The 25,085-nt window shown below is 38.2% G+C and overlaps 5 protein-coding genes across 8 annotated transcripts; 1 reads left to right on the top strand and 4 right to left on the bottom strand.

Moving 5' to 3' along the window:
* The first annotated feature begins 5,688 nt into the window (after nucleotides 1-5,688).
* LOC111803885 (leucine-rich repeat receptor-like tyrosine-protein kinase PXC3) lies at nucleotides 5,689-9,121 on the top strand. Its single transcript, XM_023688489.1, has 3 exons — nucleotides 5,689-5,809; nucleotides 6,044-8,426; nucleotides 8,496-9,121. The coding sequence occupies exons 2-3, from the start codon at nucleotides 6,083-6,085 to the stop codon at nucleotides 8,819-8,821; spliced, it is 2,670 nt and encodes an 889-aa protein (XP_023544257.1). The 5' UTR covers nucleotides 5,689-5,809; nucleotides 6,044-6,082; the 3' UTR covers nucleotides 8,822-9,121.
* Nucleotides 9,122-10,303: 1,182 nt separating this feature from the next.
* Nucleotides 10,304-12,456, bottom strand: LOC111803886. 4 transcript variants are annotated; one of them, XM_023688490.1, is made up of 3 exons: nucleotides 12,222-12,456; nucleotides 10,802-10,912; nucleotides 10,304-10,714 (listed from the first exon to the last, which is right to left on the bottom strand). In XM_023688490.1, the coding sequence occupies exons 2-3, from the start codon at nucleotides 10,893-10,895 to the stop codon at nucleotides 10,566-10,568; spliced, it is 243 nt and encodes an 80-aa protein (XP_023544258.1). In that variant the 5' UTR covers nucleotides 10,896-10,912; nucleotides 12,222-12,456; the 3' UTR covers nucleotides 10,304-10,565. The 4 variants fall into 4 exon arrangements, with proteins under 4 accessions (XP_023544258.1, XP_023544259.1, XP_023544262.1 ...); XM_023688491.1 differs by having other exon boundaries at nucleotides 10,802-10,902; XM_023688494.1 differs by lacking the exon at nucleotides 12,222-12,456 and adding an exon at nucleotides 11,012-11,470 and having other exon boundaries at nucleotides 10,802-10,902.
* A 1,784-nt stretch (nucleotides 12,457-14,240) lies between these two features.
* LOC111803087 (40S ribosomal protein S28-1-like) lies at nucleotides 14,241-14,775 on the bottom strand. Its single transcript, XM_023687357.1, has one exon. The coding sequence runs from the start codon at nucleotides 14,738-14,740 to the stop codon at nucleotides 14,543-14,545; it is 198 nt and encodes a 65-aa protein (XP_023543125.1). The 5' UTR covers nucleotides 14,741-14,775; the 3' UTR covers nucleotides 14,241-14,542.
* A 2,667-nt stretch (nucleotides 14,776-17,442) lies between these two features.
* LOC111803780 (zinc finger AN1 and C2H2 domain-containing stress-associated protein 11-like) lies at nucleotides 17,443-19,098 on the bottom strand. The gene is made up of 2 exons (XM_023688317.1): nucleotides 19,039-19,098; nucleotides 17,443-18,913 (listed from the first exon to the last, which is right to left on the bottom strand). Exons 1-2 carry the CDS (start codon nucleotides 19,096-19,098, stop codon nucleotides 18,194-18,196), a joined length of 780 nt encoding a protein of 259 aa, XP_023544085.1. The 3' UTR covers nucleotides 17,443-18,193.
* Nucleotides 19,099-20,558: 1,460 nt separating this feature from the next.
* Nucleotides 20,559-23,755, bottom strand: LOC111804174 (zinc finger AN1 and C2H2 domain-containing stress-associated protein 11). The gene is made up of 2 exons (XM_023688890.1): nucleotides 23,430-23,755; nucleotides 20,559-22,029 (listed from the first exon to the last, which is right to left on the bottom strand). Exons 1-2 carry the CDS (start codon nucleotides 23,526-23,528, stop codon nucleotides 21,310-21,312), a joined length of 819 nt encoding a protein of 272 aa, XP_023544658.1. The 5' UTR covers nucleotides 23,529-23,755; the 3' UTR covers nucleotides 20,559-21,309.
* Between the last annotated feature and the right edge of the window lie 1,330 nt (nucleotides 23,756-25,085).

The raw sequence follows: 25,085 nt of genomic DNA, 5'->3' as shown, positions 1-25,085 counted from the left end.
TAATTTAAAATAATAATAATAATAATAATATAGTATTTAAGTATAAAAATGAAAAATGACAGATTGACTCCTCACTGAAAAACAATGCATATTACTGTCTTATCTTGACTTCCATAGCTATTCCAGCATTCATTGTCATCCATGCAGGGATGCTTTACCTTTACCTGAAAAAAATAAGAGTAACACGTGGCTTGAGTATTTTAAGAAATTGTGATGTCCCACGTTGGTTGGGGAGGAGAACAAACCACCATTTATAAGAGTGTGGAAACCTTCCCTTAACAGACGCGTTTTAAAGCCTTGAGGGGAAGCCCGAAAGGGAAAGCCAAAAAAGGACAATATCTGCTAGTGGTGGATCTGGGTCGTTACAAATGGTATCAGAGCTAGACATCGGACGATGTGCCAACCTTCTCGCTCTTCCTCGAAGGGGGTATACACGAGGCGGTGTGCTAGTAAGAACGCTGGCCCTTGAGGGGTGGATTTGGGGGCGGTCCCACATCGATTGGAGGAAGGAAAGAGTGCCAGCGAGGACGCTGGGCCCCGAAGGGGGATGGATTGTGATGTCCCACATTGGTTGGGGAGGAGAACAAACCACTTGAGGGGAAGCCCGAAAGGGAAAAGCTCAAAAAGGACAATATCTACTCGCGATGGATCTGGGCCGTTACAGAAATATTCGAAAACTCATATCACTCTTAGAAGCGATGAGTAACATGATTATGTCAGAAGGGATGTCGAAGTCGTTAGATACCGAATTCAGACTCGGAAGCTAGAGAGAGAAAGAGAAATTAGGAGAGACAATCCATGATAGAAGGGCCATGATACATGTCTTCTAAAGGGAGGGCTCAATCCCAATCATAGAAAAATCTTTTTTATTTTATTTTATTTTATTTATCCCCACACCCATCACCCCTTCACATGACTTTAGAGTCTTGACCCCTATTTTCATCAACTTTGTTCCCTAACAATTATGTTTTTTTTTTTTAATTTATTTATTTTATTTATTTTTTTTATTTATTTATGCAAAAATTCTTCGAACAAAATAATATTTTTACCGTCAAATTATAAATTTAGCTCGAGTTGGTAATTTTTTTTTTGATTTTAACTCTTTCAGTTTCATCTTTATCGTTCTAGTTTAGTTTCAATTTAGTGCTTTTAGTTTCGTTAAATTACACGTTTCCGTCTCTAAATTATCTTTTACCGACTCAAAAGACTCCTAAGTTTATTAGTTTTTTTCTTTTATACTTAATTTAAAATCTTAATACGGTCTACCGGTACCATTAGCTAAATAGAAAACGTTGCCTAGTTAAAAAAGTAGGAGGGTGCACAAGGTTGAATTGGTGACTCGAGCAAACCGAACAAAGTTGACAACCCAACCTAACTCAGTCATCTATGTCTGAGTTGAGTTGAGCTGAGCTATCGATTTTTTTAACTTTAAAAAAATCGTACTTATCAAGTTACAACGCATTACTAGCATTGGTGACAAACATTAAATAGTCTTAACTGAATCGAATTTTTGGTTTTTAAAAAATTCAACGCTGACCTATATTGAAAAAAACCTAACCGAACTAATTTATATGTTTTGGGTTGGGTAATCGAGATTAGATGAACAACTCTAAAAAAAGATTCCTAACATATTTACAAAGTGTTTCTACGAAACTATGTCATTGAAATCAAATAAAACCGTTTTAAAAAAAGAGTATTTTAATTTTTGTAACTGCATCCGTCCATCACTAGTAGATATTGTTCGTTTTGGTCCGTTATGTATCGTTATCAACCTCACAGTTTTAAAACATGTTTGTTCGTTAGAGGTTTTCGTATCCTTAATGTTTCGTTCCCTCTCCCGTGGACGTAGAATCTCACAAATATTTAACAAGAGGGAGAGAAGGTCAAAGTTAGGATGGCATTTATGGTGTTATCATGGCACAATGCCTACCTCCATTGCCTCATCACATATATTTTTCCGCTTGGTCAAGTCAACTTACGTGCATCCCAACTAACCTAATAAAATAGTTATTAAAAATCTCGTACGATTTTAGTAATTTGAATAGATGATTGTTATAAATAACAATGTCTATAGAGTCGAGACGGGACTGAGAACTTATTTTATTTTCCCTCTGGTAAAGTTTTTCGTTTATTTTTTAGGACAAAAATGGTTCACGTATTTTACTTTTGTCATAGTGTAAATTGAACTTTTGACCTTTGAAATAATAATTGATATCTTATTCACTGTTATGGTCTAATGCTAGCTATTTCTTGATAGAACGTGTAATTTTTATCCACTATATGTTCTCATTTGTATTTTTAATAAATCTCGAGGTAGTTCAGTACACAAAAACAACACCTACTATTTCAAAGTTTTAAAATCGAGTAAACGAGAAGTACATAAATGAATCGAGACCACATTCGAATGAGAGCGACCATGAGGATATGATGGCTAAGAAAGGCTTAAGACGAATTGAAAATTACTACTTATACCAACAAGGTACCTTCCTTTCGGTACCTTGTTTAGGAAGATATGATGGCTAAGAACTGTACTAGTTTAGGAAGATAAACAGATAGTTTTCACTCTTAAAAGCGATGAGTAAATAACATGATCATGTCGTACAGAAATGTCGGACCAAAAAATCAATCCCAGTGAAGCTGCATAGGGTCTTTCTGTCCAGGTGCAGGTAGTCCGCATCTTCACATTCACCGAGCCACTCTTCGAGACAGTGTCCAGATTGTTACGTCTTTCGTGCGAGTCGAAACTTACCCGACAATGAATTCGCTCAACTCAACACAAAAATTTAATGGTTGGGTTCGGTTCGTAATTTAATAAAGGTTGTTTGGATTGAAAAAAATTTATCGTTCGAACTCAGAACCTGACGTATTAATAACATGTTTGGGCGAGTGGGTCCCACATCCCCATTTGATTTGATATTTTATTGTAGGAGGTATATGTAACATGAATAATGGGGCTTCCCTCCAATAATTTAATTGAGGGAGTTTTTGTTTGCCTTTGTTTGGTTGTGTTTCCTTGGACTACTTGTTCATATCAACCCTACACAACCTCTCTCTCCTCTTTTTTTTTTTAATATTAAATCTCCAAAATCGAAAACCCAAATAGTTATTAATGATATCTTATGTTTTTCGACTCGTTAAGATACAACTATCCATTAACATATAACATTATTCTTTCGAGATATGTTATGTATTTGTAACGACCCTACTTTTTGTTTTAAAGTAAGACTGTTATTGCGTGCATGTCATGATTGTTATGTGCGGAAAACTATCTAACGTGACTTTATTCTATAACCTATTTAGCTGGTATCGTCATCCGTACTGAGGTTATTGCCTTTGCTTGAAAAAATGATAGACATAGGATGACTATTTAAGTAAATGACCTCATTGTTCGGATCGAGAAATGCAACCATATGCAACATGCTTCATGACTAGTGAGACCTAGTTTTCATGTTCTTTGGGCTTTGCTTTCTTTTTTAGGAAAAGTTGGATGCATAGTATTTCTATACACAGGGACATGAACCCACTAGATAGGCTTATTTCACAATCAGTGGGGCGAATGCGCCCCGAGAAAGTCATCGAGGACGATGACTATATTAAGTGGGGGAGAATGTCACAACCATACTATGAAGAGAGTAGGTTGTGACCCTCACGTCATGACAAGCAAAGTTGCGTCCCTCAAGAGACGCCCATCCGGCCACATGTGGGCCAATATAGAAGAGTGTTATGATGCGATCGAGGAAGACGATGCATCATCCAACACACCACCACGCAAACTGGGCATTGAAGACAAGTTGAGACATAAGTAAGACAAAGACATCAGAATAGACATGAAGGACAAAGATAGGCTTGTTGAAGGGCCGGGTAGGACCCCGGGCTTTAACCTCAAAAGTCGAGGTTTCAGAAGGAATTTGGGCATGCGGTTCGGGAGTTAAGTTTGTCCATATGTATACGTACCCTTCAGACCTGACTATGGGCTACCACACACTCATGTTGCCAAAAACCCCCAGAAAAGAAAGAAACGTATACAATATCATAGTCTACACGTCGTACATCACATACTGAAAAAGTAATTCATGTAACATACAAATGCACGAGGTCTCACATTAAGAATCATGATTGAATGAGGTACTACACATAATAATCTTAAAAGCAGGGTAGAGTAGAGTTAAATTGTAACCCTATTTTCGAGCGGGTAAGGTTGACCCGATCAGAAAAATGTCAACTTAGGAACCAACCAGAATTTTTTGGTTTTTCAAAAATTCAATCCAACTTAAACCGAACAAAATCTAACCTAACCCAACATTTATGGTTTGGGCTGAGTAGTCCGAATTGGTTAGATTCTCAAGTCATTTAAAGACCCGGTTCGAACGATTTGATTGAAATTGGACCGAAAAGAAGAAGAACAATAGAAATAGGGGTAGCATGGGCATATGTGATGGGGCCTAGTTGTTTTGTTCATACACATTGAAATGATGCTTAGGTAAGAGATGGGTCATTTTTTTCATTCTCACATGGTTGCCTCCTTTACATTATCTTCCCTCTCTCTTGCACATGGAAGGAATATAATCTTAGGCTTCTCTCTCTCTCCTTAACATTTTTTCACATGACTTTAAGGGATTATATTGTCTCATTGTCTCGAGCCTCCTCGATGTAACACCTCAAGGTCACTCTTAGCTAATATCGTCCTCTTTGGACTTTCCCTTTTGAGTTTCTCCTCAAAGTTTTTAAAACGCGTCTATAAGGAGAGATTTCCACGCCGTTAAAAAGATCTCATGATCCACGCCCTCCTCCCTTTCGAGGCTCAACGTTCTTGTTGGCACTCGTTACTTTCTCCAATCGATGTAGGATCTCACATCTAACAAGTACGAGAAAGCTTTCCAATCCCTATCTCCTATTTCAATCTTCATCTTGACAAGATTTTTCATTTATTTTCATGCGGATTAGGTTCAACAACCGAATTTTTTTCCCATTTTAAAAAAATATATAATATTCAATTCAAATAATTTTTAATAGATAATTTTCATTTTCCCGTCTAATTTTTATTTAAAAAAATATAAAACATCTTAACAAATCCACTACTATTTCATAAAAGAATATAATATAATATTCGGGTTAATTTCTAAAAGCTCAGATTTCAATATCATAAATATATTCGGAGAGATTTCCACACTGAGAATGTTTGCTTAATCTACCACAACTAAATGGTGCGTGAAAGTTCTCTATTTATAATCAAATAAATTACAAGAACTAGTAATAAACGGAGAGAACAATACAGGGGAAGATACATATGGTAATAAGACAAATATCTAGATATTTACATTTAATAAAATATCAAATATAATATATATGGTAAACTATAATTTAGTAACAAGATGCTTTATTAGTCATTATCAAAGAAGCTCCTGAGCTGTTACGTATTGTCGTCAACCTCATTGTTTTAAAACGCGTCTATTAAAGATAGATTTCCACATCTTATAAAGAAATGTTTCATTTCTATCTCATTAACCCAAGATCTCACGTATATTTATATATATATATCATAATCATTAATTTCCCAAAATCCATGTAAAAAAATGGGGAATTTAGGAGAGAAAATCCAAAAGACAGAACCTGAATATACTGAAATAATATACTAATAAAGCATCTTGTCCCACGATACATACACTAACACTCTCTGCTTCCACTTCCCTTTTCCCTTTTCCACCAAAAAAAAAAAAAAACACTCACAATGTCGTTGTCTCTGTTCTTTTTCATCTTCCTCTTGATCGATTTCATGTGGGTATCAACATATCCTCCATTGCTCCTCCAGGTTCTCTTCTAATCCTCTCTTTCTCTCTTCTTCTTTGTCGTTTGATTGTCTTTTTGGGGTTTCCCATGTTGTCTTGTCTGGAATGTTCCTCGGATTACTCTGTTTCATCGACTGTTTTGTTGGGGGGTTTTGTAAATCTGTTCTCCCTTTGATGGGTTTTCTTAGAAATTCTCTGTTTATTGAACTCATTTATGTGGGAAACTGAGAAGGTTTGCTGAAATGTGTTTCTTATAGAGTTTTGAGTAAAAGGGAAGATCTCAAAAGGGGTTTTTCATGGCCTTTTTGTGTTGTTATCTCTCCATTTTTCTTGGAATTCTTTTCAACTCCCAGTTTCTGGGAGCTGTTCTTGATGATGAAATCACCATGTCCGCCATTAGAGAGGAGCTTCAAGTTCTTGAGTGGAGCTCCAACATCTCTGAGTACTGTTCTTGGAAAGGTGTTCATTGTGGTTTGAATCATTCCATGGTTGAAGCTCTTGATCTTTCAGGTCATTCTCTTAGAGGTAATCCAACACTGATTTCTAAGCTCAAAGCTCTGAAATGGCTTGATCTATCCTACAATGACTTCCACGGCGACGTCCCGTCGAGTTTCGCAACCTTATCCGAGCTCGAATTCCTTGATTTGTCTTTGAATAAGTTTGATGGTTCGATCCCGCCCGAGTTTGGTGGTCTCAAGAACCTCAAATCATTGAACCTTTCCAATAATCTTCTTGTGGGAGAAATTCCTAATGAGCTTCAAGGATTAGAGAAATTGGAGGATTTTCAAGTTTCTAGCAATAGGTTGAATGGTTCAATTCCAAGTTGGGTTGGAAATTTGAGCCATCTAAGAGTTTTTACAGCTTATGAGAATGACTTTGTTGGTGTAATTCCTGATAATCTCGGTTCGGTTTCCGAGCTCCATGTGTTGAATCTTCATACCAATAGGCTTGAAGGCTCGATTCCTCGAAGTATTTTCGGTTCGGGGAAGCTTGAGATTTTGGTTCTTACACAAAACAGATTGACTGGCTATCTTCCTGAAGAGATAGGTAACTGTAAAAGCCTTACGAGCGTTCGAATTGGGAACAATGATCTCGTTGGTTCGATACCTCCAGCCATTGGCAATGTCAGTAGCCTTGCTTACTTTGAAGTGGATAACAATCACCTTTCGGGCGACATTACGTCTTGGATTTCACGGTGCTCGAATCTCACTCTGCTGAATCTAGCATCGAACGAGTTCACCGGGGTGATTCCTCATGAACTCGGAGAGCTGGTGAATCTGCAGGAGCTTATTCTTTCCGGTAATAGCTTGTATGGCGACATTCCTAGATCGATGCTCCGGTGCAAGAATCTCAACAAGCTCGATTTAAGCAGCAATCGATTTAATGGTACTATTCCTTCAGATATCTGTAATATATCAAGATTGCAGTACTTACTTTTGGAACAGAACTCAATAAAAGGAGAGATACCTAAAGAGATTGGAAAATGTACAAAGCTTCTCGACTTACGACTCGGTAGTAACTACCTAACTGGAACCGTCCCTTCCGAGATCGGTCGTATTAAGAACTTGCAGATAGCTTTGAACTTGAGCTTCAATCATCTAAACGGACCAGTGCCTACGGAGTTGGGGGAACTTGATAAACTGGTTTCTTTAGATTTATCGAACAATCGTCTCTCGGGCGATATCCCGTCTGAGCTTAAGGGCATGTTAAGCTTGATAGACGTGAATTTTTCGAATAATCTGCTTACTGGTTCGATTCCTTTCTTTGTTCCATTCCAGAAAACTGCAAGTTCCAGCTTTCTGGGAAACAAAGGCCTTTGCGGGGCTCCATTAAGCGTTACGTGTAAAAATTCGATTGGTTCGTACACTCGAGATTACCATCAAAAGGTCTCGTACAAGATCATACTAGCTGTCATCGGTTCCGGGCTGGCTGTTTTCGTATCGGTTAGTATAGTTGTTTTACTCTTTGTGACGAAAGAAAAGCAGGAAAAGGCAGGAAAGTCTTCAAGAGCTGTAGATGATGAAATCATCAAGGATCATCCAACCATAATAGCTGGAAATGTCTTTGACGATAATCTCCGACAGGAGTTAGATCTCGATGCGGTCGTGAAAGCAACGTTTAAGGATTCAAACAAGCTCATATTTGGGACATTTAGTACTGTTTATAAGGCGGTCGTGCCTTCGGGGATGATCGTATCGGTTAAGAGACTAAAATCGATGGATAAGACGATCGTTCATCATCAAAGTAAGATGATCAGAGAGCTCGAAAGGCTTGGCAAACTTAGCCATGCTAATCTTTTGCAACTTATTGGGTATGTTATATACGAAGACGTGGCTCTGTTGCTTCATCGTTACTTACCGAACGGGACATTGGCTCGGCTTCTTCACGAGTCTACGAAACAACCCGAATACGAACCCGATTGGCCCACGAGATTTTCGATCGCCGTTGGAGCGGCAGAAGGGCTAGCTTTCCTTCATCATGTGGCTATAATCCATCTTGATATTTCATCATCCAATATTCTTTTGGATGCAAACTTCAAGCCTTTGGTTGGAGAGGTTGAGATATCAAAACTTTTAGATCCATCAAGAGGCACTGCTAGTATTAGTGCCATTGCAGGTTCATTTGGTTATATTCCACCAGGTACTTGCTCGAATCGAACCGTCTTTTAAGTTTTCGATTCTAAGTTCTAACTGTTTGTTCTCGGTTCAGAATATGCGTATACAATGCAAGTTACGGCCCCAGGAAACGTTTATAGCTACGGTGTCGTTTTGCTCGAGATCCTCACGACTAGAATGCCAGTGGATGAGGAGTTTGGTGAAGGAGTAGACTTGGTGAAGTGGGTGCTTAGTGCTCCTTCACGAGGCGAGACACCCGAACAGATACTCGATTCCCGGCTGAGCACGGTGTCGTTCGGGTGGAGGAAGGAGATGCTTGCAGCTCTCAAGATTGCATTGCTCTGTACTGATAGCATACCAGCCAAAAGGCCAAAAATGAAGAAAGTGGTGGAAATGCTTATGGAGATCAAGCAAAATTGATGGGCTCCTGCGTTCGTGGAGTTTTCGACGTGCTTGATGCGAAAAACGACTCGAAATGGAGATTGAGCTCGGGTCCTCGACTAAAGCAATTGCTTTGTGAGTGTCCATACATGACTGTGTAGTCTGGTTGTGTTCTGATCATCAACCAACCAGATTTGTGACAAAGGAAAGTATATTATTACATAATGGTTCTTGTGTAATCCCCTTTGAGTTGAATACAGATAGTTGGGAGTTGAGTTGCTCTACTGAGATTGAGAAATTATTTGAGCATGAAGTAAAGTTGGAAAGGACCGTAGAACATATGATTCTTTACAAACCTTTTATTCTTTAAAAACTTTACTTCCACGCCCGGTGAGAAATGCTTCGTTTCCTATGATATTTCACAATCCATTCCCTTGGGGGCCAATAGATCCACCCCCTTGAGGGAAGGGCCAATAGATCCACCCCCTTGAGGGCCAGTGCTCTCGCTTGTGTCACAACCTCACTAGAGAAAGTAGGTTGTGACCCCCACACGTCAAGATAGACAAAGGGCGACCTTCAAGTGATGCCCATCCAGTCATGTATGGGTCAAGATTGAGAAGTGTCATGATGCGCTCGAGGACGGTGCATCATCCAACACACCAAGAGTGTGCATTGAAGATAAGTCGAGACATACACAAAGTTCGAGAGAACGAAGCGATACACAAGCTCGAAGAAGGTCGGGTAGGGCCTTGAGCCATAACCTCAAAAGTTGGGATTTCCATCCAGTCATGTATGGGTCAAGATTGAGAAGTGTCATGATGTGCTCGAGGACGGTGCATCATCCAACACACCAAGAGTGTGCATTGAAGATAAGTCGAGACATACACAAAGTTCGAGAGAAGGAAGCGATACACAAGCTCGAAGAAAAGGTCGGGTAGGGCCTTGAGCCATAACCTCAAAAGTTGGGATTTCAACATGAGTTTCGACATGCGAGAATTTAGTCGGTCTATATAAAAGATGAAAGCTCACCAAATTTGGTGTCAACCGAAAACTCAATGGACTATGCATGAAGCCGTATGTCTGCTTGCCAAAAAGACATCTACTCGAGAAGGATTGGAAATGCCTCAAAATGTACGATAAGGAGTGACATGGTGCTAACTCTCCATCACCCCTATACCCTGTGGCCTAAGTGAGCTACCCTATGACACATGCATGTGTCACGGACAATATAGGTGTGTTGGTATTTCACTCCAACCCATGTGTCAAAGGTTGGATTATGCACCCATGTAACCGTCCAAGTCCACCACCAATAGATATGTCTTTGGGCTTTCCCTTCTCAGCTTCTCCTCAAGGTTTTTTAAAACGTGTACACCAGGGAGTGGTTTCCACACTTTTACAAGGAATGCTTCGTTTCCCTCTTTAATCGAAGTGAGATTCTAATAATTATACAACTATAGAAAGTGATCAACTATGGAAAAAGATTTATGAAAGTAAATAAATAAGAACAGTGATCATTCTACATCATCTGAAAGAGACATGGAAGAGAAGTTTCCCATTTCACTGATTTATTCAGAATCAACATCCTGACACCATCAACATAGCAAACAAGCCAATGATGCAACTTAAACAGGAAGAATAAAAAAAGGCTATCAGCTCAACAACAATTCCTTCAGTTCCCCTCATCAAATATGAAGGCAGGTTAGAACTGCTTAATGACTAAGAAGTACTTCCAAAAGCAGAATTATCCAATCAAAATTGTATAAATAGACAACCAAAGCAACATTTAAGGTTCAGAGCGGGTTTTGACAATGAAATTCTGGCGACTGATGGGGTTCATGACCACAGGTGGGCCGGCGGTACGAGGCCATGCTTGGAATTTCTTGTCAGTTTCTTCCCACCACTCGCTGTTTAAAACAGTACTCGGGGTTGTTCCTGAACAAGAAATCCATTGAAAAGAGCAAGAAATTAAGAGAATAGAGCAAGAAACTGCAAAGCCAAATGATGAGGACCGATTGTTACCTCCAAATATTTTCTTGTCAGCAACAAGATTATCAGAAATATAAGCAAATGCAAATGCTCCAAGTGTAGAAACTACTATGTATTTTGCTGCCATCTTCTAACTGCAATGGACTAATATGTTCCCAAATCAAATCAACCATATCATACGCAGAATTACATCAAAGGTTATAAGTTTGAAATTTCAGAAAATATATAGATTTAACAAGGAAACTTTTAGCGTGTAGTGTTGTTGGGAACTACGACGTGTAGTGTTGTTGGGAACTACGACGTGTAGTGTTGTTGGGAACTACGACGTGTAGTGTTGTTGGGAACTACGACGTGTAGTGTTGTTGGGAACTACGACGTGTAGTGTTGTTGGGAACTACGACGTGTAGTGTTGTTGGGAACTACGAATCTCCACAATAGTATAATATTGTCCACTTTGGGCATAAGCTCTCTTTTGGTTTTCCCAAAAGACTTCGTACCAATAATTAATAGAGATAGTATTCCTTACTTATAAACTCATGATTAACCTCTTAAATTAGCCAAGGTGAGACTTCCTCCCAACAATCCTCTTGAAAAAAGTACATCATAAAGCCTTCTCTGAGACTTGAAAAGCCTCTGAACAGACTCCCCTTAATCGAGGTTCGACTCCTTCTCTGGAACCCTCGATCAAAATACACCATTTGTTCAACACTTGAGTCACTTTTTTACTATAGCTTCGAGGCTCACAACTTCTTTGTTATGACATTTGAGGATTCTACTTACATGGCTAAATTAAGGGCATGGCTCTAATACCATGTTAAGAATCACGGATCTCTACAATAGTATAATATCCACTTTGAGCGCAAAAGCTCTCGTGACTTTGCTTTTGGTTTTCCCAAAACCCTCGTACCAATGGAAATAGTATTTCTTACTTGTAAACCCATGATCCTAAATTAGCCAATGTGGAACTCCCTCCCAACAATCTTCAATAGGTACGATTCGTGAAACGCTATAAGTTTGGGAAGAATCAATCTGAAGCCATTTCAGGACACAATCTCCCAATTTATCAAACCAAACCCCATAGAATTGGATTAGATCGTGATAAGTTTTGCTCAAAAGTAATTCAGCAAGAAAATTCACAATACAGCCAAAGCAACCATGAATAAATCATCAAATATTCAAAATTATGCACATGAACATCAAGCAAATCACGTTGCAACAAAACCGAAAAAAAGAAAACTGAAGAACGCAAAGGAATCAAATTAAAACACGTAAAAAAAGACATCGGAGTGACCTAATAACAATGATCAATTATAGTGAACATATGCCTTCATTTTTCACAACTCTACCAAACGGTAGAAGTACTAAGACACGTTTGAACAGCCTCCACCATGAAATTCCATTTAAAATGAGCACAGAAGCCAAGATTGAGAGAAAGACTGAGACACAGACATACCGATTGAGCTGCAGAATCAACGAACCGTCAGATTGATTCGATTTTCCAAGCGATGAACCTCAGAGGGAGACAGAGAGATTGGGAAACAGGAAGAAGATCGACGGGGAAGGAGGAGAGATCGGCAGCAGGGCGTGCCGTAGATGTGATGAGGAGATGAGAACGAGTCAAGAATTTTGAATCCGAAAATTGTGAAGAGAAAATCGGAAGATTGAAGCTGGAGCAATCGGCAGTTTAAAATGCAGAAATTNTATTTATTATATTTTTTTAATTTCATTTTTCCATGTTTAGAAATTCATTGAACGTATATTAATTTCTGTTTTTGGTGTAATTTATATTTTTTAAAAGAGTTAATATATGGGTAGAAACGTTGAACTGTCTCGTTTAAAAAAAATTATTTGAGCCGTGAATCGAGTCGAGCTGTTTAAGCCGACTGAGCTGAGGATATGTGTGACATGAATGATATGATATGATTGACATGCAAAAACGATGAACTAGCATGAAATACGACCCTCGCGTATGCATGAAAGTTATGATGAATGATATGATAAACGTTATGAGAAATTATATGATATGAAAAAGATGCTAGTGAGGTTGTATTAAATGATAATGAAAATGGAAAAATGTTGAGATCTCATGCATTGTTGTGTGCACATGTATCGAGCTTCACGATAGTACGGACATGATGGTCACTACTCCTAATGGGTGTCCGGCATCAATAACGACTAGAGAATGCTTACCCGACTAGAAAGCGCGAATCGACTGGTAGGTCCATACTCGCACGTGTGGACCATGTGTAGGGAAATTAAGTACACATCCAAATTGCCCGTTAGGATAGCCGTCGTAAGAGATAGGTCCCATATATGTAATTGTGTGTGTTTGCATTTAACCCCGATACGGAGATTGCTTACTAAGTATTTCTTAAAATACTCAAGTCATGTGTTACTCTATGTTTCAGGTAAAGCCAAGGCTCCCTTGCTACTCTATTTTTCAGGTAAAGCCAAGGCTCCCTTGTATGGCTAACGGTGGCGGCTCCCTTGCTACTCTATTTTTCAGGTAAAGCCAAGGCTCCCTTGTATGGCTAACGGTGGCATTGCAACTACGAGACTGTAGCACATGTGTAGGGTAGTTTCGTAATTTGAATTTAGGAGACTATGGGTTAGTTACATTTCCATTTAGTAGCATATAGGTTAGTATAGGGCGTTTCATTTTATGTTATTTCTCTTTTTATTTCAGTTTGCATTAGTTAGTTTATAAGCGTTAGATGAAACATGCAAGACCAAGGTTAATTTTATTATAGTTTCAAATGAATTATTTCTTCATAAAACCCATAAAGAGGTATAGTGTGATATCACACACTTGCAAAAAGAAACAAAATATTCCTAATAAGAGTGTAAAAACCTCTCCCTAACGTTTTAAAATAATGAAGAAATCGTGAGACTGACAACAATACATAGACCAAAACGAACAATATTTAATAGAAGTGAGCTTAGACCGTTACAAATGTTAGCGGAGCTAATAAATGTGCTAGTGAGAACACTGGATCCCTAAGGGAGTGAATTGTGAGATCCCACGTCAACTTTTTAAATTGTGAAGCTAATGACAATACATAACAATACATAACGAAACAAAGCAGACAATATCTTCTATAGGGTGTGTCTTCTATAGGGTGCATGAAAGTGAGTCCACCTAAAACGTTTGGTTCATGTGAAAGTGATATATAGAACCATGTATATAAAAGTCTCAGGTTTTGTCACTATAACCATGTTAGCATAAGATTATAATAAAAAGCAAAGTTTTATAGATGAATTAGGTAACAAGTTTACACAAAATTGAATAAAAAATTTCAAATCAAATCACAAAATGACCCAATTCACAAAGATCTTGAAAATTTAGTTTAAACATTTTTTTTTATAAAAATATTTATACAAAAAAAAGGGGGGATATGAAGAACATTTATACAAAAGAAATTAGCTAACTATCAAACAAGCATATTATTCTGTACGCACATAACAAAATGAGTTAAAACAAAAAGACATTCTTCAAAAATCCAAAATTTTCAACCAGTAATTTAATACAAATTAAAAGTCCAAATAAAGAAGGCCCTTTACGTAGAAACCCTAAATTAGAATACTAAAATTGTTTGACAATCCAAATAAAGTTCAAACATTCTACCCTAGAATCGAACTACTGAGATAACATGCCAGTAACCAAGAGAGGGAAAATTGATAAGAGACATCATTCTATATCTAGAGTGTGTAATGAGAAGGATAATCAAATCACCAGTAGCTGCAACACAGAGAACCAAGATCGGGACGATGTCCTCAACGCAATCTCCTTGCTTCTCTCTCAGACTCCAGAAGGGTAAGAATGTCACCTTCCCTTACAGGTCCCTTGACATTCCTCATGATGTAACGATTCTGATCGTCGAGAAACTTGACTCTCACTTGAGTCACCTGCCCTCTTGATCCAGTTCGGCCCATTACTTTGACCACCAAAGCATGTTTGATCTGGGATTCCATTTCTTAAATGAATAGAGGTACGATCTGAGAGATACCTGGAAATGACAGACATAAATAAGTCCTTTCAAGTTATACATTTAATATATTACAGATTACACATAGCAACTACAATGGATCAGGCTGACGAAAAGAAAGTGAAGAACCCCCAACAAAAGCACAGATCATCGTCAAATTTTCTAAGAGATGCCACTAGAGGAAAATAAAAAAGTGCATTCATCCGAATGTATGCCAGGAGAATACTTCTCAACCACAAACTAAAATAATAATCTTTAAATCAACTTCTAGAGGTACATTGTCAGATGATTAGAATAAAAAATTCATATTCTGTCAGAATAAACTTAATGGAAAATGCTAGACAGAAAAATAAGCATCACCACCTAGTAGTTCCTCAGCATTAATCAGAGAAATCCTAACCATCTCAAGCCAATCATGAGGCCTCCTATAGGCCATCTTGGGGCACAAAGTTCCAAAGAATTCAAGTACCGGTGGACTTGGGAACTAGGAAGTGTAGGTACAACAGACATGGCAAAAAATCCGTGTGTTAAGAGAAGCCCTATAAAAATTCTTTGGTTCAAATGGTACTTTGATTGGCGGCCAGGGTAGTCATATTGAACACTTACTATGCACTTTTCAATCAAAGAGACACAAAGATAAGTTGAACGCCAGTAAGGCAATTCTGAGAGAGATCTAACACGGCTTCTACTTGGTGTGCATCCTCATACTTGTTGAATCACAGTTCTCATTTTATAAATGTCATTTGGAGTCATTTAACAAGATTCTATTAGCTCTAGGGCTTCAGGATTTCCGATTTTTTCATATATTTTATCATAGTTCATCAAATTTATAGTCTGCAATATTAAGACTTGAGATTTGTTCTTCATTCTACTAACAATCTAGCCATTATCTAAAACCAGCCTGAAGCAAGCAAAATCCTAATCTTATAATGCTTTGCTACCCTTCGCGGAGCTTTATGCGTAACTTCTACCAAGTCCTATGTTCGACTTCGCTCTTTTCTTCAATAATTTTACACTGATTTAGCCCCAATCTCCAAATATTCGAGTTGATATGCACTATAAAACCCTAATATGACTATACTCGATATGTGTCTCTCTTTCTTTGACCTTACTGAAGTGTTTCACATAATCAACTACTATTTACAAAACAACGGACAAACTCCGAACGAATTAAAATCTGAATCATATTCCAAAAATTGATGACGATAACGATCAAATACAAAAGGCACTAATCGACAATCGACAATCAACAATCAGTACATAAAATAGCAACGCATTAAGCAAACATACAATAGAATATGAACTCATATTGAAAATGGATCAAAAAAGGAAAAGGAAAAACATAAAACCAAAGCAATTCTTCTTCTTCGACTCCACAGAAACGAAAAAACAAAACAGATTAAAAACATAAACTACAAAGACTTCAAGAAACTAACCAGCGGCCAACGATTTTGCAGAGTTCGGATTCAGAATCCCACCGGCAAAGTGTATAAAGCTGCGGCCAAGCAATGGTTTTGCGGTTTTATAGTCTTACCATTTGAGGGTTTTTCTGTTTGTACAATGGACTCGGATTTCGGCTGTTAGGCCCAAAACGCGGCCCAATTTCGTGAACTAGTTAGGGCTTCGATTTACAGAATCTATCCGGCAGTTGCACGTAAATTTAACATAATTGAATTAAGGGTAAATTCGTCCTTTGCGCAAGATTGAGGGTATATTTCTATTTAGTAGTAAGTTTTAAAATTCTAAATTAATAAAAATATCCTTTAATTTTGTACTTTGAATAAAAAAAATATCCATAAAATGTCAATATTACCCTTTAACTTTAAAAAAAAAAATCTAAAAAGTATTTTTATCGATCATTTTATATAAACTTTTAACCGTGTTTCAAAAATACTTTTGAACTTTAAAATTTTTTATTAATACCTACTGTAGCACTATATTTAAAAAAAATTTGTTAATACTTCAATTCAACCGACATTAGAAAGTAAATAATGGAGGGAAAGATATAAAATCAAGAAAATAATGGAGTGACTAACATTCCGAAGTGATGAAAAGACTTGTTTTAGTTGGTGGTTGAACTTTATTAGGGTAGAGTCATCTTGTGGGCCTATTACAAAAACTTGAAACCCTTTGGGTACTGTGTTTCTTTTAAACCTTGCTGGTTGAAACCCTTTGGGTGGTTTCTTTCAAACCTTGCTTTAGGTTGGATGTTTAAACTGATTCATTCAATTAGTTTTGATCAAGCTAATTCTAGAGTGAGTTGTCTTGGAATCTAAGAGTGACCATCGTAGATTCCAAGTTCCATCTAAGAGTCATTCATCTTTTAACCTAACTCTTGGTTGGAATCAATTCGTTAAGTTAGCTTTCTCTGTAAACGTTTTGCAAGGATTCTAGAAGGACCTCTAGTTTTGCAAAATCCAGCATTGTTGGCGCTTATCATTTGGTATCAAAGCATTTAGTCGACATCTTTAGCCGGCTCTAGAGGTGAAACATCTTTATTTCGTTAAGTTAGCTTTATGTGTGAAATTTTGCAAAAGCTATCTATCCTCCCTCATAAATGATTTCCGAACTTTTTAATATTATTTTTAGAGTTAATGAGTATTTTTACAATGGATTCAAAGTTCGATTTTCTCCTATCAGATGTGAAAATCAACTTTAAATTGAAAATTTAAGAATTTATTAGACGCTTTAAAAGTTTACGAGCCTTTTATATTAGACACTCGGTAAAGTTCGATGACTCCTCTTCCAAAACACTCGCAAAACTAATGTATGAACAAAGCTAACTAAGAACTCAAGAATGAATTCAACTCTTCAAACATTCTACAACGATTGGGAACTTCATCTCACCTTTTTTTTTTATATATATGTATAAACTTCGCAAAAGGTAGTCACAACGATCTATTCTATCATGGAATAGTTCGATGAAACAATTAAAGTTGTGCTCGAGTTGGCATTCGTACCTTCTGACGTATGAACGGTCTCAACAGGTAAGATTTTCTCATACGTATGCTCAAGCTCTTGAAGTGTCACCATGATCCCTCTCAATATGCTTGACAAGGGCAACAAGATCGATAAATTCTCTACTACACTTTGGATGCCGATACGTATGCTCAAGCTCTTGAAGTATCCCATGATCCCTCTCAATATACTCGACGAGGGCAACAGGATCGATGAATCCTTTGTGTCCGCTCAAGCTCTTGAAGTACCACCATGATCTCTCTCAATATGCTCGAGGAGGGCAATAGGATTTTCTGATACATATGCTCAAGCTCTTGAAGTACCACCGCTATCTTTCTCAATATGCTCGACAAGGGCAATAGGATCGATAAATTCTCTGCTACACTTTGGACGCCTATGCGTATGCTCAAGCTGTTGAAGTACCACCATGATCCCTCTCAATATGCTCGATGAGGGCAATAGGATTTTCTGATACGTATGTTCAAGCTTTTGAAGTACCACCATGATCCTTCTCAATATGCTCGACGAGGGCAACAGGATCGATGAACCCTCTGCTACACTTTGGACAAGCATCGATTACTACCTTCTTCGCCCCAGGTCGATTGACACCGCTTTCATGGACTTTTTTTACATGCTCGACTAGAGACGAAACCAACGAAAACTTAGCACTACATTGTGGACATTGCTCAACATGTCCATTTCCATTGCTGTTGTTGCCTGTTGCTTTCCATGAGGCTTTAAAAGACGAGGCTACATTAAGGAGGGCTGTAGTCCAATTAGAGGAAGCTGTGTTAGGCAATGCTTTCTTAGGTCCATTCTCTTCTTGTTTACTTCTACTTAAAACACCAACAAAAGGAAAGCCTGCTGGTTCGGGTTTTTTCGGACCAGGACACTTATGATCGAGACCAAAACGGTGTTTCAAACAATGGTCTACCGAGCAGTCCCGGCACTTGATCGTGTTTGAAAACGTTAACGACTCCCTACAGCCTGGTACAGGGCATTTTTTCTTCTTTGTGACTTTTTCATAATTTGAAGGGTCACATTCAGTGTTAACATGTATCTCCCATGTAATGTTGGGATCTTGATCTGGGACGAGACGAACTCCTTTGGCACACAGCGGACAAATGACGACGGTGACATCCCGTCTATCTGCTTTCGGACAACTATGTCTATTGTAGCTACGATGCTCCAAACAAAAGACCTAAATCAAACCAAATATTACATGAACATTAGGCTAACGAAACTCGGTTATTTTTTCGATTCAAATTAAATGGCACATTCACATGACACAAATAGTATTCAGGGTTCATATGCAACAGAACTTACAGAAACCCAAATTTTAGCCTGAAATGAAAGCCATGGAGAAAAGATTCTTACAGTTAACATTGAACTATAACATGCATCAACTGGTGTGCTTAAATGGTTCAGAGATAAATTTCTTACAGGTAAAATGGACAAAACAATGCATACGTAATGGCCCAAGCCTACCGCTAACAGATATTGTCCTCTTTGGNATTCTTCTTCTTCGACTCCACAGAAACGAAAAAACAAAACAGATTAAAAACATAAACTACAAAGACTTCAAGAAACTAACCAGCGGCCAACGATTTTGCAGAGTTCGGATTCAGAATCCCACCGGCAAAGTGTATAAAGCTGCGGCCAAGCAATGGTTTTGCGGTTTTATAGTCTTACCATTTGAGGGTTTTTCTGTTTGTACAATGGACTCGGATTTCGGCTGTTAGGCCCAAAACGCGGCCCAATTTCGTGAACTAGTTAGGGCTTCGATTTACAGAATCTATCCGGCAGTTGCACGTAAATTTAACATAATTGAATTAAGGGTAAATTCGTCCTTTGCGCAAGATTGAGGGTATATTTCTATTTAGTAGTAAGTTTTAAAATTCTAAATTAATAAAAATATCCTTTAATTTTGTACTTTGAATAAAAAAAATATCCATAAAATGTCAATATTACCCTTTAACTTTAAAAAAAAAAATCTAAAAAGTATTTTTATCGATCATTTTATATAAACTTTTAACCGTGTTTCAAAAATACTTTTGAACTTTAAAATTTTTTATTAATACCTACTGTAGCACTATATTTAAAAAAAATTTGTTAATACTTCAATTCAACCGACATTAGAAAGTAAATAATGGAGGGAAAGATATAAAATCAAGAAAATAATGGAGTGACTAACATTCCGAAGTGATGAAAAGACTTGTTTTAGTTGGTGGTTGAACTTTATTAGGGTAGAGTCATCTTGTGGGCCTATTACAAAAACTTGAAACCCTTTGGGTACTGTGTTTCTTTTAAACCTTGCTGGTTGAAACCCTTTGGGTGGTTTCTTTCAAACCTTGCTTTAGGTTGGATGTTTAAACTGATTCATTCAATTAGTTTTGATCAAGCTAATTCTAGAGTGAGTTGTCTTGGAATCTAAGAGTGACCATCGTAGATTCCAAGTTCCATCTAAGAGTCATTCATCTTTTAACCTAACTCTTGGTTGGAATCAATTCGTTAAGTTAGCTTTCTCTGTAAACGTTTTGCAAGGATTCTAGAAGGACCTCTAGTTTTGCAAAATCCAGCATTGTTGGCGCTTATCATTTGGTATCAAAGCATTTAGTCGACATCTTTAGCCGGCTCTAGAGGTGAAACATCTTTATTTCGTTAAGTTAGCTTTATGTGTGAAATTTTGCAAAAGCTATCTATCCTCCCTCATAAATGATTTCCGAACTTTTTAATATTATTTTTAGAGTTAATGAGTATTTTTACAATGGATTCAAAGTTCGATTTTCTCCTATCAGATGTGAAAATCAACTTTAAATTGAAAATTTAAGAATTTATTAGACGCTTTAAAAGTTTACGAGCCTTTTATATTAGACACTCGGTAAAGTTCGATGACTCCTCTTCCAAAACACTCGCAAAACTAATGTATGAACAAAGCTAACTAAGAACTCAAGAATGAATTCAACTCTTCAAACATTCTACAACGATTGGGAACTTCATCTCACCTTTTTTTTTTATATATATGTATAAACTTCGCAAAAGGTAGTCACAACGATCTATTCTATCATGGAATAGTTCGATGAAACAATTAAAGTTGTGCTCGAGTTGGCATTCGTACCTTCTGACGTATGAACGGTCTCAACAGGTAAGATTTTCTCATACGTATGCTCAAGCTCTTGAAGTGTCACCATGATCCCTCTCAATATGCTTGACAAGGGCAACAAGATCGATAAATTCTCTACTACACTTTGGATGCCGATACGTATGCTCAAGCTCTTGAAGTATCCCATGATCCCTCTCAATATACTCGACGAGGGCAACAGGATCGATGAATCCTTTGTGTCCGCTCAAGCTCTTGAAGTACCACCATGATCTCTCTCAATATGCTCGAGGAGGGCAATAGGATTTTCTGATACATATGCTCAAGCTCTTGAAGTACCACCGCTATCTTTCTCAATATGCTCGACAAGGGCAATAGGATCGATAAATTCTCTGCTACACTTTGGACGCCTATGCGTATGCTCAAGCTGTTGAAGTACCACCATGATCCCTCTCAATATGCTCGATGAGGGCAATAGGATTTTCTGATACGTATGTTCAAGCTTTTGAAGTACCACCATGATCCTTCTCAATATGCTCGACGAGGGCAACAGGATCGATGAACCCTCTGCTACACTTTGGACAAGCATCGATTACTACCTTCTTCGCCCCAGGTCGATTGACACCGCTTTCATGGACTTTTTTTACATGCTCGACTAGAGACGAAACCAACGAAAACTTAGCACTACATTGTGGACATTGCTCAACATGTCCATTTCCATTGCTGTTGTTGCCTGTTGCTTTCCATGAGGCTTTAAAAGACGAGGCTACATTAAGGAGGGCTGTAGTCCAATTAGAGGAAGCTGTGTTAGGCAATGCTTTCTTAGGTCCATTCTCTTCTTGTTTACTTCTACTTAAAACACCAACAAAAGGAAAGCCTGCTGGTTCGGGTTTTTTCGGACCAGGACACTTATGATCGAGACCAAAACGGTGTTTCAAACAATGGTCTACCGAGCAGTCCCGGCACTTGATCGTGTTTGAAAACGTTAACGACTCCCTACAGCCTGGTACAGGGCATTTTTTCTTCTTTGTGACTTTTTCATAATTTGAAGGGTCACATTCAGTGTTAACATGTATCTCCCATGTAATGTTGGGATCTTGATCTGGGACGAGACGAACTCCTTTGGCACACAGCGGACAAATGACGACGGTGACATCCCGTCTATCTGCTTTCGGACAACTATGTCTATTGTAGCTACGATGCTCCAAACAAAAGACCTAAATCAAACCAAATATTACATGAACATTAGGCTAACGAAACTCGGTTATTTTTTCGATTCAAATTAAATGGCACATTCACATGACACAAATAGTATTCAGGGTTCATATGCAACAGAACTTACAGAAACCCAAATTTTAGCCTGAAATGAAAGCCATGGAGAAAAGATTCTTACAGTTAACATTGAACTATAACATGCATCAACTGGTGTGCTTAAATGGTTCAGAGATAAATTTCTTACAGGTAAAATGGACAAAACAATGCATACGTAATGGCCCAAGCCTACCGCTAACAGATATTGTCCTCTTTGGGCTTTTCCTTCCCGGCTTTCTCTCAAGGTTTTTAAAACATGCCTGTCAAGAAAAGGTTTCCATATCCTTATAAAGATGGCTTCGTTTTCCTCCCCAACTAACGTGGGATCTCACAGTCCACTCCCCCTTTGGGGCCCAGCGTCCTCGCTAGCACTCATTATTTTCTCCCATCAATGTGGGACCCCCTAACCCATCCCCCTTCGAGGCTTGACGTCCTTGCACGTTGCTTGATGTCTGACTTTGATATCACTTGTAACAGCTCATTCCCACCGCTAGTAGATATTGTCCTTTTTGGGCTTCCCCTCAAGGTTTTTAAAACACGTCTGCTAGGGAGAGGTTTCCACACTCTTATAAAGAATGCTTCGTTCTCCTGCCCAACCGATGTGGGATCTTACAATCCACCCCCTTCGTCCTCGCTAGCACCGTTCCCTTCTCCAATCGATGTGGGACCCTCCAATTCACCCCCTTCGGGGCCCAGCGTCTTTGCTGGCACATCGCCTCGTGTCCATCTCCTTCGAGGTCCAGCCTCCTCGCTAGCAAATCGCCTGATGTCTAGCTTTATTCTTGAAGATATGAAATCCTGATCATAAGCTGATCAATCGATATCAAATCATAAACGGAGATCTTCCCATGGCAATCGAAAAAGAAAAGCCTATCAATCAAGGATACTCGGAACCTGAATCCAAATTCTAATGATTACAGAGTAATACATTGAAAAAGTTCCTATGATCCAATTAGAACCTCAACTCGCAATAGTTTTTGACAATTCTCCCTTCTATTTCTCCATTAATTTCATGAACAGATTCGTTTGTGTCCTATTAGTAGAACCAGAAGAACAATAAATGCTTCATTCTTCAAGTAAAAGAATCCTCCACGCATCAGATAAACAGAACAGCAAAATTCATCACAGCCTAAAATTTTCATCATCAGAACAACCAAAATAGAGAGAACCATTCGATCACAATCCAAGTCAAACCAAACATAAATTTCTCAATAACAACAAGAACTCATCATAAGAACCAACTCAAACAAACCAACACAATAGATTCATATAAAAATTTCAAAATGAAACGGAGAGATTCAGGAACCTGGCGACAGCAATCGCAAGTAAAGGGCAAGAAATCGATCTGCTTACAATCTTCCAAGTTGCAATGCTGCCCGAGATTAGGGAATTCCGGGGTTCCCATCCCCAAATCGAAACCGAAATGAACAACAGAGGGGTGAAGATCGTGAAATTCTGGAGGGAAAAACGAGATTAAAAAACGAAGAGAAGAAGATTAGATACAGATTCCGAGATTTATTGCCAGAAACTGAGAATCTGAATTGAAATTGAAATGCGTCTGAAGCTTTAAGTTTCCGCAGATTGAGAGGAACGCGAAAACGAAAAGCTTCAGAGGAAGAGTCAATTGAGAAATTTTTTTGACCCTTCCTCAAATTTATGATTCAGATTACGGAAATTTTAGTCAACAATAAGGAATACATCTATTTCTTAAAAAGGAAAAGAAATTCAAAAAAAATTCAAAAAAATTACCTTTTAGTTTTGGACAGTATTTTGTTTGAAAAATGTCTTTAAATTTTTTTAAAATTTTCAAAAATACTTTAAATTCTTTTTTAAATTTTAAAAAAATAGGACTTCAATATTACACATTTGAAACCCGTAACCACCGAGTGGAGGAGAGGAACGGCCACAAAATTTTCCATTTATTTTTGCACGGAGATTCCCAATAAAAAAATTTATATCTACCGAACATAATTTCTAAAAAAAACGTGTGTGTCTATCGAAAATATAATATTAAACAAGACGGTGGCAAAAATTAGTTGAGGATGAAGACGGATAATAATATAATCTCGTCTCTAACTTCATTCAGTTCATTCATCTAACGAGAATTCTCACTCCCTCCCTCCTCTTCTTCTCACTCCCTCCCTCCTCTTCCTCTTTGAGATTTCATCTAACTAAAATTTTCCCTCTGTGAGATTTCATTCATCTAACAAAAATTCTCCGTGAGATTTCAAAAGTACTCTACACAAAATGTGACCCTTTAGGGAATAGAACCGTACAGACATTCTCTTGGGATCACAACTCACAGAGACTAGGCCTTTCGGCGTCTTTCTCTTAGTAACATTGGCCTATCAGAAAGGATACTATGTCTGGGCACCCTTATTACAACTCCCGACCTCTGAGACTTTGGTCCATCTCACCCGAGACAAAAATGGATCACTGCAAGTCGGCCACAATCCACTGTGTGCCCTTTCCGCAGAGTTAGTGGTTATGCGAGCGGATGTATGCCCCACCCTTGATTGGGAGGAATCGGCTAGGCGAGTGGGGAAATAAAGCATATTATCCCTTTCTGTTAGTGTTTTTATTCAAAATAATAAATGGAATAGTTTTTAAAGGATTTCCTTAAAAGGATTTTTTAAAAAGTACTCCATCTTAAATGTTAACCTTTAGGGTATAGATACGCTGACAGCACCTCTCGGGATCACAACTCTCAGAGAGTAGGGCTATCGGCGTGTTTTACTTAGTCACAAAGCCTATCTGAAACGATACTATGTCTGGGCACCCTTATTACAACTCCCGACCTCTGAGACTTTGGTCCATCTCACCCGAGACAAAAATGGATCACTGCAAGTCGGCCACAATCCACTGTGTGCCCTTTCCGCAGAGTTAGTGGTTATGCGAGCGGATGTATGCCCCACCCTTGATTGGGTGGAATCGGCTAGGCGAGTGGGGAAATAAAGCATAT

Source organism: Cucurbita pepo, chromosome LG10, assembly GCF_002806865.2.
Source record: "Cucurbita pepo subsp. pepo cultivar mu-cu-16 chromosome LG10, ASM280686v2, whole genome shotgun sequence".
Lineage (NCBI taxonomy): Eukaryota > Viridiplantae > Streptophyta > Magnoliopsida > Cucurbitales > Cucurbitaceae > Cucurbita > Cucurbita pepo.
This window is presented reverse-complemented; position numbering and strand designations above follow the sequence as displayed.

Excerpts from the sequence above, each read along its gene's own strand:
- LOC111803780 (XM_023688317.1), bottom strand. The coding sequence starts at position 19,098 with ATGTTAACTGTAAGAATCTTTTCTCCATGGCTTTCATTTCAGGCTAAA. Across the intron at positions 18,914-19,038 it reads AGGCTAAAATTTGGGTTTCT|GTCTTTTGTTTGGAGCATCG; the intron begins GTAAGTTCTGTT and ends GGTTTGATTTAG.
- LOC111803886 (XM_023688490.1), bottom strand. The coding sequence starts at position 10,895 with ATGGCAGCAAAATACATAGTAGTTTCTACACTTGGAGCATTTGCATTT. Across the intron at positions 10,715-10,801 it reads TGACAAGAAAATATTTGGAG|GAACAACCCCGAGTACTGTT; the intron begins GTAACAATCGGT and ends TTTCTTGTTCAG.
- LOC111803885 (XM_023688489.1), top strand. The coding sequence starts at position 6,083 with ATGGCCTTTTTGTGTTGTTATCTCTCCATTTTTCTTGGAATTCTTTTC. Across the intron at positions 8,427-8,495 it reads ATTTGGTTATATTCCACCAG|AATATGCGTATACAATGCAA; the intron begins GTACTTGCTCGA and ends TTCTCGGTTCAG.
- LOC111803087 (XM_023687357.1), bottom strand. The coding sequence starts at position 14,740 with ATGGAATCCCAGATCAAACATGCTTTGGTGGTCAAAGTAATGGGCCGA.
- LOC111804174 (XM_023688890.1), bottom strand. The coding sequence starts at position 23,528 with ATGGGAACCCCGGAATTCCCTAATCTCGGGCAGCATTGCAACTTGGAA. Across the intron at positions 22,030-23,429 it reads CTTGCGATTGCTGTCGCCAG|GTCTTTTGTTTGGAGCATCG; the intron begins GTTCCTGAATCT and ends GGTTTGATTTAG.